The sequence below is a fragment of the Vigna umbellata genome, chromosome 5, assembly GCF_029865625.1.
Source record: "Vigna umbellata cultivar VRB3 chromosome 5, Vumbellata_1.0, whole genome shotgun sequence".
NCBI lineage: Eukaryota > Viridiplantae > Streptophyta > Magnoliopsida > Fabales > Fabaceae > Vigna > Vigna umbellata.
The window spans coordinates 61,057,312-61,077,968 of record NC_142169.1 but is presented as its reverse complement, the minus strand read 5'-3'; the positions used below and the strand labels follow the sequence as shown (position 1 = coordinate 61,077,968).

Sequence of the window (20,657 nt, the reverse complement as noted above, 5' to 3'; positions counted from 1 at the left end):
TTATTTTATTTTTTTATGTATTAGTGTGTAGATTTGTTGTTGTTAATAATGTTACAAAGTTGCAAAGTTACAGTAGGAAAAACATATTTCTTGTCATGTTGAAGATCCTTGTCACTTTATATAATTATATTCAAAGTTTTATATGAAATTATCATACGGAATGGAAAAGTAAAAGAGTATAATAAACTACAAGGAACACTTTAACTCCTAATGAAAAAAAAAATGAAAATGTGAAGAGTTTAATATATATATATATATATATATATATATATATATATATATATATATATATATATATATATATATATATATCTTTTGACTAGTATAATTTTAAAGTCTAAACAAAAATGTATATATCCAAAACAATATAATTACCCATTAAACTGCCAAACCGGTGCCTAACATATTATTATATTTTACCAAAATGAAGCAAACAACTTTGCTGCAATTTAAAAACTAGCAATAAATATTTTACTTTATTATGTAATCAATTAAAAAACATATTATTTTCTAATATAAATGCTAATTAAATACTTAATGGTGCTACGTTTTAATTTTGACAACCTCAAAGTATGCAATTAATTATTGAAATAAATAAAACTTCAATTAAGAATATGTGAATTGTTTGTTTAATATACAAATAAATATTTTATACATAATGGATATGCTAGCGATTTAGCTCATTGATTGGTTTCGAATAATTTACTCTATTATAAAAGTGTCAATAATTTTATGTAATTGTAAATCATAACGTTAATATTTATTCATTGTTATTTTTCTAAAATATGATTTATATTAAATTAAATGACTATGTTAATGAAATATATAAAGTTATATATTGAAAAACTGTCAACTAATTTCTTGAAAAATAATATTTTTTAATATTATTAAAAAACACTAATTGTATTATTTTATTTAGTTAGTTCAACATTTGCATATTAATTAAATGCAAAGTATGAATTAATATAATTATATTTTTGTCAATGCATAGCTCAATTAAGAAAGCGTTTACTATTTTAATGTATTACATATAGTTTTTCTAAAATTCGTATGTATTACTAATGGTAATATTATATAGCTTTTCAAATTAATAAATTAACTTTTATCTATAATTTATTGAGACACTTATAATTTACTTTTATGTATTTTACCTTTAAAATAATTAATTTAGTCTTATTGTAACCTATAATCTAATATTCACACCACAAACAGTCATTTGGTCTTAAATAAACAAAAAAAAAAAGATATATTAAAAAAATTAAGTGTCAGTTATATAACTTTTAAAATATATACAATGTCTAAGGTAAAAATAGTTTATTGAAAATATTAAAAAAAAAATAAAACTATTGCCATCATATGTTACGAATTAAAAAAAAATTATTGTAGTCTCCCTGCTTTTATAAAATGATGAATATATTACATCAATATATTATTACTTAAAATTAATTGAATCATATTCATTTAAAATATATTTTTCTTATATTAATTATATAATTAATAGTTAACATGCATTTAGTCAGTTAAATATTTTAAGTCGTTAATATATTAATTATTTTAAAATGCTTCGCATCAAAAGTGAACTTTTTCTTTTTCATATACATTGTAAATAAATGCATGTAGTTAATGTTTGGCATTTCATGGGACGTGACTAAAATAAATAAGATGGAGGAATATTATGCATTCACGAGGCATGACCGCCATAAGCTAACCTTGCAATTTGAGGAAGTAAATTACAACCATGTCCTTAGTTTTTCTATTTAGAGTTATGTTTGTTCACGTTTTGTACAAAACTCGATTTAAATTATTTTTTAATATTACATTGCTCTTGTTTAAAAGAGAGAAAAATAGCCAAACAATATGTATATTTATTATGCTGAAAGGTTCTTGGATACTTAATACAATATTATATATTAAGGAGATTAATATATACCGGTAATATTATACAAAGTAAAAACATGTTAATATATATATATATATATATATATATATATATATATATATATATATATATATAAAATTCCAATTTTAAATTTGTTGAATGATAATGTTAGAGTCAATTATACATTTTAAATGTTATTTGTTGAAATATGTCATTTTTCATCTTTAGAGGTGTCTCGTATAATCAAAAGAAGAAGAATATTTAAACTTTATTGCCTTATACTTTGACACATAAGTAATGTGAAACTTTAGATATGTTAGAAACATACATTACAAGAAAAATTGCATTTACCGACAAACTTTTATCAATGAATGTCTATTTGTCAGTAATGCTCATTTATCGATAAATTGTGGTAAGTAATTTATCGACAAATATTAGTTGATAATGTTCATTTACAGACGAATATATCCATTAGTAATACTTATTTATCGATAAATTTACCAATAAATTACAACACATAATTTATCTGCGAATATATCTGTCGGTAAACTATACGGGTTATTACCGGCAGGTAAAAGTCGTCGATAATTGCATTACTAAATTTGATTACAAAGTTTTGTTGGTCATTTTTCCCTCTATGAGCGAAGACCTTCTGTGCGGGCCTTCCTACGAGCCTCTTTGCATTCGTGAACCTCCTTACATTTGGGAGCCTTCATGTGTGTCTCCTTGCTATGTTCGCGAGCCTCCTTACTTTATGCACGAAGCAACCTTGTATCACCATCTCCATCCTTATTGCCATCCAACGTGTGGTCATGGGTGTGATTTTTCGTTGACTCTGTTTTGCTTGATTGTCTTTTCCAAGCCATTGATGTGTGTGTGTGTGTGTGTGTGTGTATATATATATATATATATATATATATAACTCCATATTTTCTTACACACTCGACAATTTAAACGAGTTATGCATGTTGATGAGGTGTTTCAACAAACTCATCTTCGAAATGGATCTGACCAATTTGTTTATGAGAGAGGTATTAGAGAACACATGCAAGTAAACTCCTTTACAAACTTCTACTATTTTGTTTCTTTTATTGACAAATTGCATATTCTTTAACATGAAAAATTTTCAACTAAACTCTAATAGGTCATATCGGAGTAAAGGTCATGTCCTGATGCATCAGAAGCAAATACTAATGATAATGACATCATTAGGACACCAAATATTGAATAAGTCAATACTATGTAAAATCGTTTTTTATAAGAGTTCCATTATTTGACAATAGTAGAAATATTTGTTTATTTTTATTATATTAAACATGTGAAAGATTATTGTACTTTTGATGGCAAACCCTTAGTTAATAAGTCAACGAAAAAAGTTATGGCCAAACACATACAATAATAGTGGGTTTCATTTGTGTAAGATGGATCCATGTTCTTTTATTGGACCAATGATCTATGTTCTTGATAGAGTGAGTTTCTTTTTGGGCCTTATATTACGGGACAAGTAGTATAAAATTTTCTTTTAGGCCTTGTACAACGAGTCAAGTAGTTTAGGGTTTTCTTTGGGCCTATGGTAGTAGTGTAGGATTTCAAGCCTATGATTGTGGGCTAAAGGAGGTTCCTTTAGGGTTAACTTATAGTCAACCACACCGAGGCGACACACGCACCATCACCAACAGTCATATTTTTAAAGGAGCAATCGAGCAGCAACCAACCGTTTTCGCTTATGGTCTTTAACCACACTTAAGACTTGGGGTGGGGGGAGCAGAGGGGCATGTACGATATGTATTAGTCTGTACATGTCGACCACAATATTGCGTTAACCGCTAAAGGCATGGAAAAAGCCAACTAGTCATGATTAAAATCAGCTAAACATTTAATTAGTGTAAACAAGTCAATAATAATATTTAAAAGAAATTGAACTGTAATTAGGCCAACCCTGATCAAAAGTTTATTGAGAAAACTTAAATATAGGTCAAAGGTATAATTGTTGGGACATTAATTGTGTTTTTATTATAACATTAATTATTTTAATCAATCGAACCTAAAGTGACTTTTAGCAAGTATTCCCAATAGATTGATGAACAAATTTCCTTAATAAAGAGAGGACAATATTGAAGTGTTGTTTTAAGTCAACATTTGACCCTACACTCGAAAAAAAAGTTCTTGACATTTCCCTAAAAAAAATGTATAACCAAGTTTTCTTTGTGTTTGATTACAAATATACAACAAAAACTAAGTTGGATTTATATAATCTAATAATTAATAGTTTGTTGATTGGACTTTTGACTATGGTTTGCCACCCAATCCCAGTTATTTCCTTTTTTATTTTCAACTTTAAACAATGGTTCTCCATTCAACCATAATTTTTTTTACTTTAAGAACTTGTAACTAGGGTTGGACAAAGAACCATCATTATTTCCATTGATTTTTTACTTCCCCATAATAATAATTGAAAACTTTGTTTTATTTACTAATTGTCACCATATCTTTTTTTTTTTTTACAATGATGACTTTTAACTTGTCATTAATTTGCATTGTTAATAAATCTTTTTAGACTTGTGAAAACCATTTCAATATAGTTAAAGAACACTAAGTACTCAATCTTACTCTAAAGTAATGTAAAACATATAACATATGTCAATAGAAAACATGTACCTACTAATATTTACCACTTAACCACTTATATACACATATATACAAAAAAATAATTATAAAGAAGGTTTAAATCAAAGTTTTTATTTATTTACTAAATGTTACTCCTACACATGTATCAATATTTTTTAGTATAATTATAATAGTTCATCACATAAATATCACATACAAAAATAAGTTAATGAAAACAAAATGATAACATAAGATATATTAAATATGCTTTACCGTATATTCATGTTTGATTCAATTCAATTGGAATTTACTCACAAACCCAACAATGATGAATCAAAGTAAGTTCCTTACGATCCATGTTGCATATTAACACATATTGCATTATGTAAAAACTCTCTCCTTAGTTTTTGACCACCAATATTTTAGCTTATGTGATTTAGATTATTAGTGAAAAATGATATATTTGTTACAATATATTTTTCAATACTTCATAATAACATTAATGATTAATACATCATCCCATATGTATAATTCCAACATAATTCATACTATTTCCATTAATCTAAGTAAACATTGGCCTACAAACATAAGTTGTTTAAACTAAAACTACAAAATAAGCCAAATATAAAAACTATCATTTTGTATTTATAAAACATACACACAATAAGTCAATCAAAGAAACTAAAAGAATGATTTTTTCTTTTTAGTTTTAGCAAAAAGGAGTTTGTTTAAGTGAAAATTTCTAATTTAAGAGTTAATTTACAATGTTATTTTCACTTGAGTGAAATATTTTTTAATATATAACTTATTTTTTTTAGACTGAAAATATTTCGTTTGAATAAAAATATAAGAAAAATTAGTTTCAAAATGAAACCATTTTTTTTCAAAAGCATTGTAATCATACAAATTTTAAATAATTCAAAATAATCAATCAAAATCAGATTGATTAAAACACCATCTTTACCTCATTCAACCATACAAATCTCATCTCAAACATTAAAAATAACTTCAAACAACATATAATTATGCACAAAAACTCAATACAAAATGAACATGTTACTTTTACATTTAAATAATTGGCTTAATAGCTTATTTTGTCCCTAGATTTGCTGAATTTTGCCAATTAGACCATTCCTTTTAAAAGTGTGTCAAATTAGATCTAACTTAGTAAATTTTGCGTCAACGTCGTCTCTTCCGTTAAATACGTACAAACGACGTTAACTTGTTTTTCTCCTTCCTCTGCTCTTCTACAATGCAGGAGACATTTCTTTTTCTTTTGCGAGTGCTATCTTTTCATAATAATAAAGTGAACCTAAATTTTATAAAATTAATATCAACATTAAGTACAACTGAAACATCATTCAAATATTTTCCAATTCAAAATTCCGATTCAGTAAAAGCAGGTGTTTAAGATATCTATGCACCTTATCATAGGTTAATAATACGCTTTTTCTAATTATAACTTTTATCCTTTGTATCTATTGTTTAATATTTTCATGTAAAAATAAAGAATATATTGTATATCAACTAGAATAATTAAAAATATTTTGATAAAAATATAAACATTTAAAAAGAGTACCTTTTATTGTAAGAAAATAATTATAAAATTATATTTTAGTTTTTAATGTTTGCATTATAATTAATATACATAAATTAATTTTAAACTATGTAAAAAAAGCAAGATATAATTTTAAAACGAGCAAATAATAGATAAAGCTACTCAGTCAAGTTTTCTAAAAATAAATTTGTTACCGGCTAAGTACGTGAATGACACTACTAATGAAAAATAAAAATATTTCGTAATAAACTAACTGTAGAAAAACAATTGAGAGGGTAGCTGTTAACTTTTTATATTTTAAATTTATTATGAAATCTATTAAAGTGATAAATGTTTTTATAAATTATTCATTTATTTGTTAACGATGTACATCACATTCATAAATGACAATAAAAACAAGATTAGGTTTAATAATGCAATTAAATATGAAAATAGAAATAATTCAATCCTGTAAGAATGATTAGAAATCAAAATTAAATTTGTGATATTATTTATTAAAATTAATAAACTTAAATATTTCTATATTTAAATAAATTAACTATTTTTTTTTTACTTACGCAGAAAGCACAATTTAGCTAAGTCATAAAATAAATTTCATTATTTTTAGTAATCTTTGAACAATACACCGTGAAAAAGAAAGAATTATGCAACATATATGAGTCTGTTGATTTCTTTTATTAAGGTTAATGAGATTTAGCCAAATAAATAGATATTTATGATCTCTTTTAAAGCCAAAAGGTTTTTATCAAGTTAAAAATTAACTTGACAAAGTGTTAAAACATATATTGTATACCTATGCTTGTGCACTGAAAAAAGTTTTTGATATAAATTAAAAAGTAACTTCATTTTCTATTTTGAAAAGACAAAACTGACAAAAGAAAGAAATGTCTGTTGTGTCATTTGTGCGTATTTAACACATGGAACGACGTTAATGTAAAATTTATTAAATAAAGATTAATTTGACACATTTTAAACAGAAAACTTAATTGAAAAAATTAAGCTAGAGACAAAATAATTATTAAGCCTAAATAATTTAACTTAAGATTTTATTAAAAAAATAAGCACTTTCCTTTAAATTCAATGATATAAGCATTAAAGTTACTTAAAATTCAGGAATTTAAAACAAATTATTTGTAGATAACATAATCTTATAGTATGTGATTAAATAAATTGAGACAACGTATATTTAAAGTTGACTTACTAAAATTATAAAAAAAATCATAAAATAAATAGACGATGGTAGGTGGATTTTGAGTATTGTAAGAATTATAGAGAAATGTTAGAATAAGAGAAATGAAAGATAAAAGGTCGAGAGAAACCAAAAATGAGAAAAGGAGGTGAGTAATTTTGAAAATGAAAATTATTCAAATATATCCTTTACTTTAAAACTTAAAATCCATAATATATAAAAGTATTTTTATTAACTAAAATTTGATACACTATGTATCAACTAAAAACACACTAGAACAAACTCATATATATATATATATATATATATATATATATATATAGTTTTATTTTGTCATATTATAAAATGATAAAAACAACTACCTCTTATAATAAATTAAATTTTTATGATTATTTATTTTTAGTTAATATTGTTTTATTTATTTAACTTTATTTTATGATTATTTTTTAGTTAATACTGTTTTATTTATTTAATTTTATACATAAGTAAGTAAAGTAACAGAGAAGATAGAAGTATGAATATTTAGTTATCTAGTTGGTTGGTACAAAAATGAGTAGAACAAGTATTAATTGTATATCATTCGGTGTTTGCCTGGTATTAGCTGTTTGGAGGGAAGGGACAGTGAAAAGGGCGGGGCTAGAATGTCTTTTTAGTTGTTTTGGGGTTTAAACAGTAAGCCAGGGTGTGAATAATATTACCCATGTTTGTGACCAAAAAATTATAATTGTCAAGATCCAAAAATAAAGAAGAGAGAAGCGAGAGAATAGAAAATAGAAAAAGAAAAAAATTGGCGTTGATTTGTTTTTCCTTTCAACGAAAGTCCGAACCGAACACGACAGGTTCAAGCTATAGCAGTACCCAAAACCCTAGCTAATCTCAGTAGTGAGTAAGTGAAACGCACTGTGTTTGTAGGACTTGAAGCGTGGCTGCATTAAGTTATCCGATTCCAAGCTTACAATTTCTTTCGGATCTTTGCAATGGCGGAATCATTGCAATCTCTCGTTTCCCTCTCGGAATTGGTTTCCACTTCCTCCACTAACCAACGTGTTTGGATATTCCGTCGCGAAATTCCCGCGTTCTTGAGTTCCTACGCCTCAGGTCAGCACCGAAACCATCACGCCAATGCGCCATTTCCATTTCACACTCTCCAAACTCAATTCACCATTTCCATTTCCTCTAAACGGCGATCGTTTTATCGCGAACGCTGCTTTCTTTCTTTCTCTGTTCTTGCTGCTTTCTTTCTTTCTATGTTCTTGCTTAATCAGTCATGAAGGTCTGAATGCGCGATTTGTTTGTTGTTCGACTTAATCAGTTTGGTCTATTTTGCAGAAATGTCAACCGAGCTCGCTTCGCTACTTACCGATATAGTGTTCCGAACGGTTGCGATTTACGATGATCTCAGATCGAGGAAAGCGGTTGATGAAGTGATTGTGAGAGCGTTAGGGGAAGAGGTGTTCATGAAGACCTTCGCAGGAGCTCTAGTTCAGAATATGGAAAAGCAATCCAAGTCTCAATCTCATGTTGGATGCTATAGACTTCTCAGTTGGTCGTGTTTACTTCTGAGCAAGAGCCAGTTCGCCGCGCTTTCCAAGAATGCTTTGTGTAGAGTGGCTGCGGCGCAAGCTTCTTTGCTTAGTCTAGTCTTGCAAAGGTCTTTTCGTGAGGGAAGGGCTTGCAGGAAAAAATTTTTCCATTTGTTTTCCCAGGTTCAGCCCAACTGTCGTTTCTTTTATTTTATTAATAATAATAATAGCAATATCCTCAATTTTATCCTCAATATGTTTTACAACAAGATTGTACGATAATGAGAGAGAGAAGATATAGAAGTGATGAGGGACACTACTGTCAGTGAAAAAAAATATTATTGTATAAATTGATGTACGACTCGCTATAAATAACAACTTATAGAATTTTGACTTCCTCCTTTGCAGTTTCAATGCATATAAGAAATTATATTGTAATTTATATGTTTATGCTTTTCAGTCACTTAATATCTATAAAGTCTACATGGAAGAGCTGAGAAATGGACGAATTCCTTTCAAGGATTGTCCTGAATTATTAATGTTCTTGCTGGAGTTCTCATTTCAATCTCCCTCTTTAGTTGTGGAATTCAAGGTGAGTGGGTGTATGTAATTTTTCTTGTTTATACTTTGCATTGGGTTGATCTTAACCTTATAGGGTCTGATGTAGTTTCTTGCTCCTTACAGCCAACGTTTCTTGATATATATGTTAGTGCGATACTGAGTGCAAAAGAAAAGCCTGGAAAGAGTCTTACTGAGGCATTTCGTGTTCTTTATTTGCAAATGTCACATGAAGATTTTCAAAATATTGTTGTACCATCTTCTGTTAAAATGCTAAAACGCAATCCGGAGATTGTGTTGGAGTCTGTTGGCATTCTTTTGAAGTCTGTTAACCTTGATCTGAGTAAATACGCAGCTGAAATTCTTTCAGTAGTATTAGCACAAGTCCGGCATGCTGATGAAGGGAGGAGGGATGGGGCACTGTCTATAGTCAGGAGTCTGAGCCAAAAATCTAGTAATCCAGATGCATTGGACACAATGTTCAATGCTATCAAAGCTGTTATTAAAGGTATTAAATTGCCTTATGTTGGTATATTTGGCTGGTTATGATGTCAGTTAGACCATTTGGTAATGTGGGGGTTATCTTGATTTTTGGTTGACAATGTAAATGGTGCTTTTGTAATATATTTGACCACAAATTTCATTCGAACAGGCTCAGAAGGAAGGCTTACTTTTCCATACCAGAGAGTAGGGATGGTAAATGCAATACAAGAATTGTCTAATGCACCAGATGGAAAATACCTTATCAGTCTGTCTCGTACAGTATGCGATTTTCTTCTATCATACTACAAGGATGATGGTAAAGTTCTAATATTCCTTTGAATTTTGAATCTGTTTATGTATATTTTTCTTTACTAAGTGGGTGTTATACTTTTTTATTCAATGATAAAATAAAATATTATTAGAGAGGAAAGAGATAAAGTACATATTGAGGAAGGGGATCAGATATCCTCGTAATGAAATATTGGGGATCAGATAAAGTACATATTAGGGAAGGGAATAGAAATGTGAAGTGCTGTTTAATCTCTTTGTTCCTTTTTAAATGCTGATACTTCAGAAAAATATTCCTTCCTATTTATATGATTAACGTTAATTATATCTTCCTACCCAAATTTTAATGAACTTCAGCATTTATCATGGAAGTGTAAATAGAGAACAACTAATTTGTATTTATTATGAATTAGAAATGATAAAAGGGTCAATAGGGAACTTCATAACTTTATGAGGAACTGCAAAGGATATTATTTTTTTGGTTCCTGAACAAAAGCCTTAAAAGTCACTTAAAATAGTAATAGAAGAAGTAATATTTACTTAAAACTGTTTTTTGCAATTTGTTTTTAACAGCTTACTTTATTACTTTAGAAAATTTCTGAGTTCTCTTTTAATTTGGAAGATCTTTTTTACGTGAAAAAATCCCTAGCAAAAGGGTCATATGATTATTTATTGCAGACTCATACTCCACATTTAATTGACAGGAAATGAGGAGGTGAAAATTGTGATTTTGTCAGCCATAGCTTCTTGGGCAGTTAGATCTACAGATGCCATTCAAGAGAGTTTGGTTTCCTTTTTTGTTTCTGGCCTCAAAGAGAAGGAAACGTTAAGAAAATGTTTTCTGCGCAGTCTACATACTATTTCCAAAAATGAAGATGCTATCTTAAAGGTGACCTGTTACTTTGATTTGTTATAATTGCTTCTCAATTTATCTTGTGGATGAACTTGACTCACTCATGTTTCAATTAAGTATATTTCAGATGTTACCGTTGTTTGGTGCTCTTGTCCAACTTGTTAAAACTGGCTATACTAAGGCAGTGCAACGTTTAGATGGCATGTACGCATTGTTACTAGTTGCAAAGATAGCTGCTGTTGACATTAAAGCTGGTTTGTATTAGTAGAAATCTTTATATTTTTAAAGTTGAAGTACTGGTGTTCTGTTTTTTCTTTTTATTTTTATTTTGCCAAAATTTTTCATTTGTTCTGTTGTGTTCTACTTGCCTAGAGGAAACATTGGTAAAAGAAAAGATATGGGCTCTGATATCACAAAATGAATCTTCGGTTGTGCCAATTTCTATGGTGATTACTCAACTAAAAATGGTTTTATAGCATTACACAGGATTTATTCTACATATCTAAAAATTTGCTCTGCAGGCTTCAAAGCTATCAATTGAGGATAGCATGGCATGTGTCGATCTTCTTGAAGTGCTTCTTGTGGAACATTTACAGCGGTAAATTTTATTATAATGCCAAAAGGTTGTCTATAGTTTACGTCTTTATTGTTGTATGCTTTATTGTGTTTTGTTTTCTTCATCCTGCAGTACACTATCCAACTTCTCTGTCAGATTGTTGTTACAGGTAAAACATTTTGCATTTTATCAGATTTCTATATTAGTATTTTAAGTTGACTCATTTATTGTTAACTAAATGCAGTTACTGGTTTTTTTTATATGCCATCCGAGGTGGGATATTCGAAGAATGACATATAATGTTACTAGGAAGATTATCACGTCTGCTCCTAAGTTATCTGAAGATCTATTCTTGGAATTTTCAAAGTACCTTTCTTTGGTTGGAGAAAAACATTTAGCCTTAAAAATAAGGTAAATAGCTTATTGTACACTGATATGCATATTTATCAGTTAAATTAGTCAACTGGACTAAGACGTGCTTATTTCAGAAAGGTATCTCTTCATACGAATAGTTGCATATTTTGCTATTAGATTTGGTCTTACAATAAGCTCTTACAATTTCTCTTATCCAGAAGTCATAAATTATCTGGAAAGTTCCTCTTCAAATTCCCCTTTGGGATGTTTGCTGCTTGTCTAAATTTTTCGTAGTCACACTACTAAATAATGCTGTTTTATAAGATTGGTAACAGTTGTTAGTATCTTTAGTTTTCCTTCTGAAAAAACTGGTGCCTAATGTGGTTGGAGTAATTTTTTCCACAATCTAGTAAATAATGCCTGTGCCTATCTTGTCGGTCTTATTGGCCAAGAGGCTTACAACAATCTATTTTGGAGTTCAATTTTTGTTATTAAGTGTTCTTTTCCAGACCAATTGTCAATTCTGACTAACTATTATAGAAGATACCAAACATGGTCCTAGTGTTGTATAGCATTTCAATCATAGTCTTGTATTTCTGCCCTCGTCAATCTCAATCTTTGCCACTTTTCTTTTAAACTCTTAATATTTGAATTTGCAGTGATACTGATATTTCTTTGGAACCTCAAGTTTCGTCTGTTCCATCTGTTGAGGTGTTGGTTAAGGCTCTGCTTATGATGTCACCAGCAGCTCTGAAACATGCTCCAGATTCCTTTGTCAGAATATTACTTTGCTCACATCATCCATGTGTAGTTGGTAGTGCAAAAAGAGATGTGGTGTGGAAGGTAACTTTTCTTCATTCTTGTGTGTTGTCCTATATAATTTGCACTTAATTATTTAATTTCTAATAAAGACCAACTAGTATAAACTTGGCAGTCTAGAAACCTGGCAACTTGCACATGTGATCAGTTAATAACCTAATTTATCCGACCTGTGCTGCAGTACAATTGAAATTGTATTGATTATGGCAGGATCTATTTGGAAAATTATGACAGGTTCCATGCATGTGGACACTGGTCAATTAGTTTACTTTTTGGCAATTGGTCTATCTCTCTTTCAAATTATTGTTAATCCATTATTACTTGAATTTTAATAATCAAATAAAAGGGAGAAGTGCATGTATATGTATTGTTGTTATAATTATAGAAAAAAGAAGCTGAACCTATATATTAGGAACATTTTTATTTCTTCCCATATCATATCTTTGTCATTAGATAATATGAAATCTCCTTTATTTATTTTATTGATTCCTTTTCTGTTAATATAAATAAAGCACCTGTGTTTTCTAAAATGCACACTGTTTCAACTTAATGTTTATCTTTTTCATAGAGTTTAACATGATATCTTGACCCTCTTTTAAAACTGTGTCGGCTAGATGTTGGGAACATTTCATCTAAATTATATAATAAAGAAATCTATATTATATATGTATTATTAGAAACAGTTTTATTTATTCCTGTATCGTATCTTTTTGTTAGTATTGGATATAAAATCTCCTTTATATATTGTATTGATTCCTTTTTCTCAATATAAATAAAACACTCGTGCTGTCTTAAAAAAACACTTTATTTTAGCTCAATGTTTCCCTTTTTTTCCTAGAGTTCAATGTGATATCTAGAGCTTATTTCAAGATCATGTTGGCCTCATCATGTTGAGAACATTTTTATCTGAATTATATAATTTAGAATATATTGATTATAATTGAATTATTAGAAACACTTTTATTAATTCTCCTATTATGTCGTTGTTATATGAGGATATCAGATAGGGTAGACAGTCGGTTAATATAGTTGAGCACATGTTTTGCTTTGTAAATCTAAAATCATTAGTTGTTCCTTTAAGGTTAATTGCATATTAACATTAATTTTCTCTTTAAAAAATATGATAATTATTAAAGATCAAACATGCTCTCAACTATATTAATTATCAGAGTTCAAATGAAAAAAACAAAATTAAAGTTGTACTAAGATTGTAGTTTTTTTCTTATTGTACTAAAAATGAAATATGTCAATGCCTGTACTGAACCAAATATTTAGTCCTCTATTTATTGTACTAAACCAAGTTTAATAAGCAGTCCATTTAAAATGTTTCTTAAACAATGAAGTTCATCTTTTATAAGCTTATTACAATAAATACAAATAATTATGGGATACTTCATCCCTACTTACGTGTTATGAGATGCTTATAAATCATATTGTAATTGTTCGATATAGAGATTAATCTTCCTTGTGTTGACTATACACATAGGATTTATAATAGAAGAAATATGGACTAAACCTAAAATACAAAGAAAGAATAATAACAAATTAACTAAAGATAAAAGATAAAGATAAGATAAAGATAATATATTTAACACTTCTTCTCAAGCTTGTACATATATGTACCTAGCTTGTTACTAATATAATCAATAAAGACTTAAAATATCAGTTTCTGCATTTGAGTGACACTAAATTGTTAATGATTTGCGAAAAAGACATAGAAGACAAAATACCAACCTAGAAGACTCCCCTAAGCTACAAATCTGAGAGATGTAAATCTCTTATTGCAAATAACTGTTGAGGAATGTGTACTTGAGTGACACCGAATTGTGAATGATTTGTGAAGACGACATAGAAGACGAATTACCAACCTAGAAGACTCTTCCTAAGCTAAATCTGAGAGGTTGCTCCATGTAAATCTCTTATTGTAAATCGTTGTTGAGGAATGCATTGTTGACATCCAGTGGATAAATAGACCATTGTTGAAGAGCCACCACGACTATAAATAAACTAACAAAAATCATCTTTGTCATTGGAGAAAAACCATATGTGGACAGGTCAAAGCACCAGTGATAGAAGAGAGGTCAGAAGAGACAATAATGAAAGAATCCATGGATGAATAGGAGAGAGAAATCCTAAAAATCCAAGATTCTCTAATCATGAAAAAGGAAAGAGAGTGACCTCAATGCTCTGAATAACTCCCTGAAAGGAGAAGGGACGTGCGACCGCGAACGACGGACCTAAAAGAGGAAAAAGAACGACCTTGATGCTCTGAATGACAACTTGAGAGAAGACGGCATATGCCACCACTCATGGCAGAAAAGGGAGTAAATCTACATCTTTGAAAGGTGCTGAGAGCGCGTAGGAGTTCCGATGAAGGTGTCACTGAAGGCACGGTGGTCGCCTAGCTGAGATGACCAAAACTGTGTGGTTACTGGTCAAAACTGAAACTTCGGTGGCGCCTCTAGTAGGTGCCGACAGCGGTGGTGGGTGAAGTGCAGAGCAACAAATTTTTTTTTTTTTTTTTTCTAAAAGAACCTTAAGCTCTAGATACCATGTTAAATATAGTAAAAACTATGTATGAGATTAATCTCCCCTGTATTGAATATACACATAGGATACTCTATTTACAATAGCAAAAATATGAACCAAGTCCAAAATACAAATAAAGAATAATAACAAATTAGCTAAAGATAAAATAAATATAATATATCGTCAAATTTCTTGCACCCCCACAAGGTGAAGCTTAGTAAGTTTAAGTTTGTTATGAGAAAATAGCTCTTACTTCCTCACAAATAAAATAAAGAACATAAAATTTGAGGTAGACTAAAAAGTTTGTTGGAAAAACATCGTAGCAATGTGGGAGTAGTCAATGAGAAAAATATCTTAGCCTACTAGTTGAATGATCTTCAGTGTGCCAATCAAAGCCTTACTGTCACTGCTATTCTTAAAATCTCATTGGGACGCTTCAAAATAATATTATTGGATACTTAATTTTTTTATAGTTGAAACCTAGTTTGATAGCAACTTCTGCGATATAGACAAGGCTAGTGCTTATGGTGAGAAGATGGCTAGATTGGTGCGTTGAGGACATAGATGAGGTCTGTGTCATAAGACATAATTGATGCCAGCACGTCTGGTTCAAATATGGTGCCAATTTTTCTGGGACAAAGACGGAGCTAGTGTATCAGGGACAAAGATGTGGCCCGTTCATTTGGGACAGATGTAGCCATTGCATCTATGACATATATGAGAGCATTACGACAATTGATGAGGCCAATGTGTCTTGCACATAAACGGGAGTTGTAATGTATCTGGGACATAGATTGGGCTAGTGCATCTGGGATTTTGGTAGGGTTAGTTCATTTGAAAGGTGGCTAGTGTAAGGTATGTCGATGAAGTCAGTGGTAGCTAATACAAATATGAACCTGCGTCAATCCAGATTAGCACAATGAAAAAAGTGACAACGCTAGAAAGAAGATATAGTGCTAGAGGTAATTGATTGAACTTCAATTTTTTTGATTTTGGGGACTGAATAGTGAAATAATGACAGAAGAGATTGATGAGTATAATTGCACTTTGATATTGTGTTGAAAGTGAGAGAAATAGATGCAAGAGTTGTTGAAGACTGTGTATGGATTGCACAATGATTTTATTTTATATTAGTTGATAACGATAAATAGAAATAATTATAAGAAATTATTTCTATATATGATATGTCTATAAATCATGAGTCTGGTGCTAGTAAGATATCCCTATAATTATAAAAATCCTAGTTAAATAATATGGAAACAAATGGTAAAAATATAAGAGAAGAATAAAACCTAAGTGATCAGGTTTCATATTATAAATATAATAATATCATCACATTTTTGAAATAGAAAACGTATTTCTCATATTTTTAGCAATACATGTTTCGAGGTATTTATTTACATGTGTGCTTTGATTCTTTTTTTTTTCTTTTGATTGGTTAGCTAACCTGTTTCATTTTATTTTCCAGAGGCTCTGCAAGTGTCTGCAAGCACATGGTTTTGTTGTCATTGATATTATTTCAGCTAACGTGGGGAATTTCTTAAAGGTAATCTACAAATCTTTTGCGTTTTCTTTTGTATTGTTAGAGTAGCTGCTGTGTGATTTATGTATTCATAAGGGATGATTATATTAAATATCTAAATTTTCTTTCCAATATGTTGCATATTATGGCAAAATCAGTGATGTAACTGCTACATTTGGGTGTGTATTTGCATAGGTACCATGACCGAAATTCATTTTGTTGAATCTAGTTTTGGGTCTGATCATGTTATTAAAATCAGATCGGACCAGACCGCACCTATTGATCCAAAATGGTTAAATGGGAAGCTGGACCCATAGTTGGTTTGATCACAAGAATATGCCTGAACCTGGTACTGAATTGTGGTTGAATAGGAAACCAGTGACTTGTAGGTTATCTACATGTCTTCATTTTCTGTGGTTGCTGCACCAACAGCCATACCAACATGTTCTTGAGACCTCCGCACACAGTCTGTAGCATGCCTCCCATTGTCTGCACTCCCATCTATGTGATGGTTGCAGCACTAATTGGGATGTACAAGGAAATTGAAAATTAAAATCTAATTTATGCTTGGGAGAAATGCTCCAACTGATGACCAAATGATGTTTTGAGTGTAGTAAAACTCTAACACTAAGATATCTTCTTGGTAATGTTAGAAATAAATATTGAGTTGAATAGGGGGTGAATTGATCTTTTAAAGATTTTTGCAAATGGATGATTTTTTTTTAATCTAGACATCCTTTAAAGAAAGACACATTTCGGTCACTAGAAATGTCAACATTAATGTTGTTTAATATTCCAAAAGCATGCAATTTGAATTCAATTCAGATATAACTTCTAGGAGGTAAGGAAAGAAGAAAAAATAAAAGAATTTATATTGGTTCTCTCTCACAAGAAAGCTACATTTAGTTGCCTCATCACCCTCATTAGAGTGATCTACAAAATTTAATGTCTTAGTAGAACCCCTTAAGAAAAATAAAATGAAAAAAAACATAAAAAGAACAAGATTTTCGGCCCTACTAGATCTCCTATACCTACTTATGAAACCCTGTACAAAATACTCTCGAAGCCATTGAATCGGTTGCACAAATCCAAAAGTGTTTTTCCCACTTGTAGTGCTTATCACAAGGTTTAGAAAATGTTTTATGACATTTTCAGATTGATTACCCAAATATAGCTCGAGATAGCCCAGTTCCTTGATATGCAACATTGGATCCATTAGCTAAATTATCCTATTAAAGAAGTTTTGGAGAAGAAATGAACGAGAATGAAGAACTTTGATTAAAAATGTGACCTGAGACACCTGACTCTATCAACCATGGATCATGACCTTTCAAAGATTGAGAGATGCATGCTGTTGAAACACTTGCCATTGAAGAAGATTGAGCTTGACTGTTGGATTTTTCAAAGTTAAACCTCATACTTTGGTACTGCTCATAAAAAAACTTGGAATTTGATTTTTATTTTTGTTTAAGTCACAGGGATGCCTAGTTAGGAAAGCCAGCCAATGAGTAACAATTTTCTTGAGTATGACCTATTCTCTTATAGTATGTACGATGAAGACATAAACTTCTACCACCACATGCTAGGTTGCTTCAATCTCCATCTCTTTCATGAGGTGCTACCATTGTTGAAGTTTCAACTACTTCAGCTGAAATTTAGACTTTCATTGAGGTAGGCACGCCAAATAATTTGATGACCAACTAGAATTGTTCGGGATATGAATATAAACTTCTCAAAATCAGGATCATGTATAACTTATGAAGCTTTTTGTTGACACCTTCTAATGAGTCAGCCATGAGGAATCTTCAAAAAGGAAGAGCTTGTCTTGAAAGGTCTGAGTATCTCTAATGCATCGGGCTCAATTGATTGCCACAGAACATATCTGGAAATCAAGCTTTTGGCACTGAGATGGAAAAAGCACTAGCATCCTTTTGCAAATGGTCATGATATCCTCGACCAAGGAACCACAATTGTACTGAAGTGGACCAATATAAATAATTCTTCCAATTGAGTTTTGTGGTTGCAATAGTAGGAGTACCAGAAAATGTAAAAACAGGGCCAGCGGAGGCCATCTCAAAGATAGGGCAGCATAATGGAAACCAAAACAGAGATGCATAGTGGAAAATGTGTGACCAAATATACTTAGCAACTCCAAGTACATTAAAACAAAGAATCAAGATCAAGAATAGGGTCAGTGAATGTCTGGGTCTTTGGAGGTCACATGACATCGGTGGCTGTAGGGGGACGTGTGGTCTTCAGATGTTTGGCCAGACTGGTTGAGACACACCTGATCTGGTACTTGCCAAGAGAAAGGTGGAAGTTGACAATAAAGGATGATGGCTTACGTTGATGAGTATACTGGGTGGGCCATCCATTAGATGACTAAGACCACATGTTTGTCAGAGAAAAAGGACAGTGATGGGCGGACAACTGGCTGAGAGTAGTGCTAGACTGTATTTGACATAAAATTCCCTTGAGAGAAGGCCAACAATTAATGAGTATATTCTCCACTCATATGTATGTATGTATTCATAGATTAGTACAAGTATATCTCAGAGGAAGGCTACAGCCTATGTTCATTATTCTAAAGCTCGCTGCACACAAAAACAGCTTTTGTGGAGCTGTACAGCGATAGAGTATTACCTATTTCAACACAACTCATACAACATTGCTCTGTTAAAACTTTTGTTGTCCTCCTCTCAGTCTCTAATGGGTTTTTCATTCATTGTTCCAAGCTCTATAATAGTTTTTTTTTTTTATTTATTGTAACTGGGTATTATCAACAATAGGAGCTTTGTTCATCCATCTTGAACATGTCTTTAATACAAGTACTTAGTTTTCTTGTGCAATTTGTATAATTTATGTAGTATGATCTAAAACTTGCCACCTATTATTTGAGAAGAAACACCGGTTGGCCAGTGGAATTGGCCGTATGCTTTATATTGTAATCATTTACTTGTGTTAAATTAACTTAAAAGCTGAGAGAAACTTCAATCTGCCCTCTGTAGTTTATTTTTTTGTGTTAGTTCATATCTGTGTATAGATTTCTGCTAGCTGTTTGATGTCATGTACAACGGATCTCCTTGAAAAGGTTAACCATCTTCTACTAACAAAGAAATGATATATTGCTTTTCAGGTCTTACTGGGACCAATGGGCTTGAAGAGTGCTAATCCTTTAGAACAACAGGCAGCAGTATTGTTGCTTTCAAGCTTGATGTCTATAATCCCTGGAGATACATATGTGGAGTTTGAAAAGGTAGACATTATTTTTATATAGTTTAGTTGGATCTGGATTCTGTTGTCTTTCAAGATTGTGATTTTTATTTGTATATTCTAACTCTTATTGCTGATAACTTTACCACACCATGTAATACCAGTACTTGCTAAATATTCCTGAGCGGTTTGCGCATGATACACTTTCTGAGAAAGACATTCAGGTATTTACATGATGCAGTTTATACAGTCTATTGATTGATATTTACATTATCTGTGCTATGTTTTCCTTTTTTGTGATTACTTCTTTCAATTTTATTTACTCTGGACAAATATGTTGTGATATTTTTCTGGGTTTCAGATCTTTCATACACCTGAAGGAACACTTTCAACTGAGCAAGGGGTTTATGTTGCTGAATCTGTTAGTGCAAAAAACACAAAACAAGCAAAGGGCCGCTTCCGGATGTATGATGATGAAGATGAAGTGGTACATTTTAATTTCTTCCTTTTTTGTTGCTCCATTCCTGATATTTAGTTAGTTATACTCTTCTGTTCTTTTAATCAGGATCATACCCGTTCTAACCATTCAGTGAAGAGAGATCTACCTAGTAGAGAAGCTGCTGGTGCAGGGAAAAAGGATACTGGGAAGGCAGCAAAGAAGGCTGGCAGTGGCAAGTGTTGCACTTCTATTGCTCTAAGTTTGTAGCTTTCATATTTGAAATTCAC

General features: G+C 30.7%; 1 protein-coding gene across 1 annotated transcript in view; it reads left to right on the top strand.

Moving 5' to 3' along the window:
• The first annotated feature begins 7,974 nt into the window (after positions 1-7,974).
• ILA (putative protein kinase regulator ILITHYIA) overlaps positions 7,975-20,657 on the top strand; it is a 31,130-nt gene continuing 18,447 nt past the window's right edge. The window contains exons 1-17 of the mRNA XM_088092182.1: positions 7,975-8,331; positions 8,563-8,939; positions 9,217-9,348; positions 9,441-9,822; positions 9,967-10,113; positions 10,790-10,974; positions 11,066-11,192; positions 11,311-11,384; positions 11,460-11,536; positions 11,627-11,663; positions 11,739-11,905; positions 12,508-12,691; positions 16,665-16,742; positions 19,855-19,974; positions 20,096-20,155; positions 20,293-20,418; positions 20,497-20,602. Of these exons, the coding sequence (XP_087948308.1) occupies positions 8,211-8,331; positions 8,563-8,939; positions 9,217-9,348; positions 9,441-9,822; positions 9,967-10,113; positions 10,790-10,974; positions 11,066-11,192; positions 11,311-11,384; positions 11,460-11,536; positions 11,627-11,663; positions 11,739-11,905; positions 12,508-12,691; positions 16,665-16,742; positions 19,855-19,974; positions 20,096-20,155; positions 20,293-20,418; positions 20,497-20,602 (2,500 nt within the window). The 5' untranslated portion in view covers positions 7,975-8,210. The remainder of the gene's footprint in view (positions 8,332-8,562; positions 8,940-9,216; positions 9,349-9,440; positions 9,823-9,966; positions 10,114-10,789; positions 10,975-11,065; positions 11,193-11,310; positions 11,385-11,459; positions 11,537-11,626; positions 11,664-11,738; positions 11,906-12,507; positions 12,692-16,664; positions 16,743-19,854; positions 19,975-20,095; positions 20,156-20,292; positions 20,419-20,496; positions 20,603-20,657) is intronic.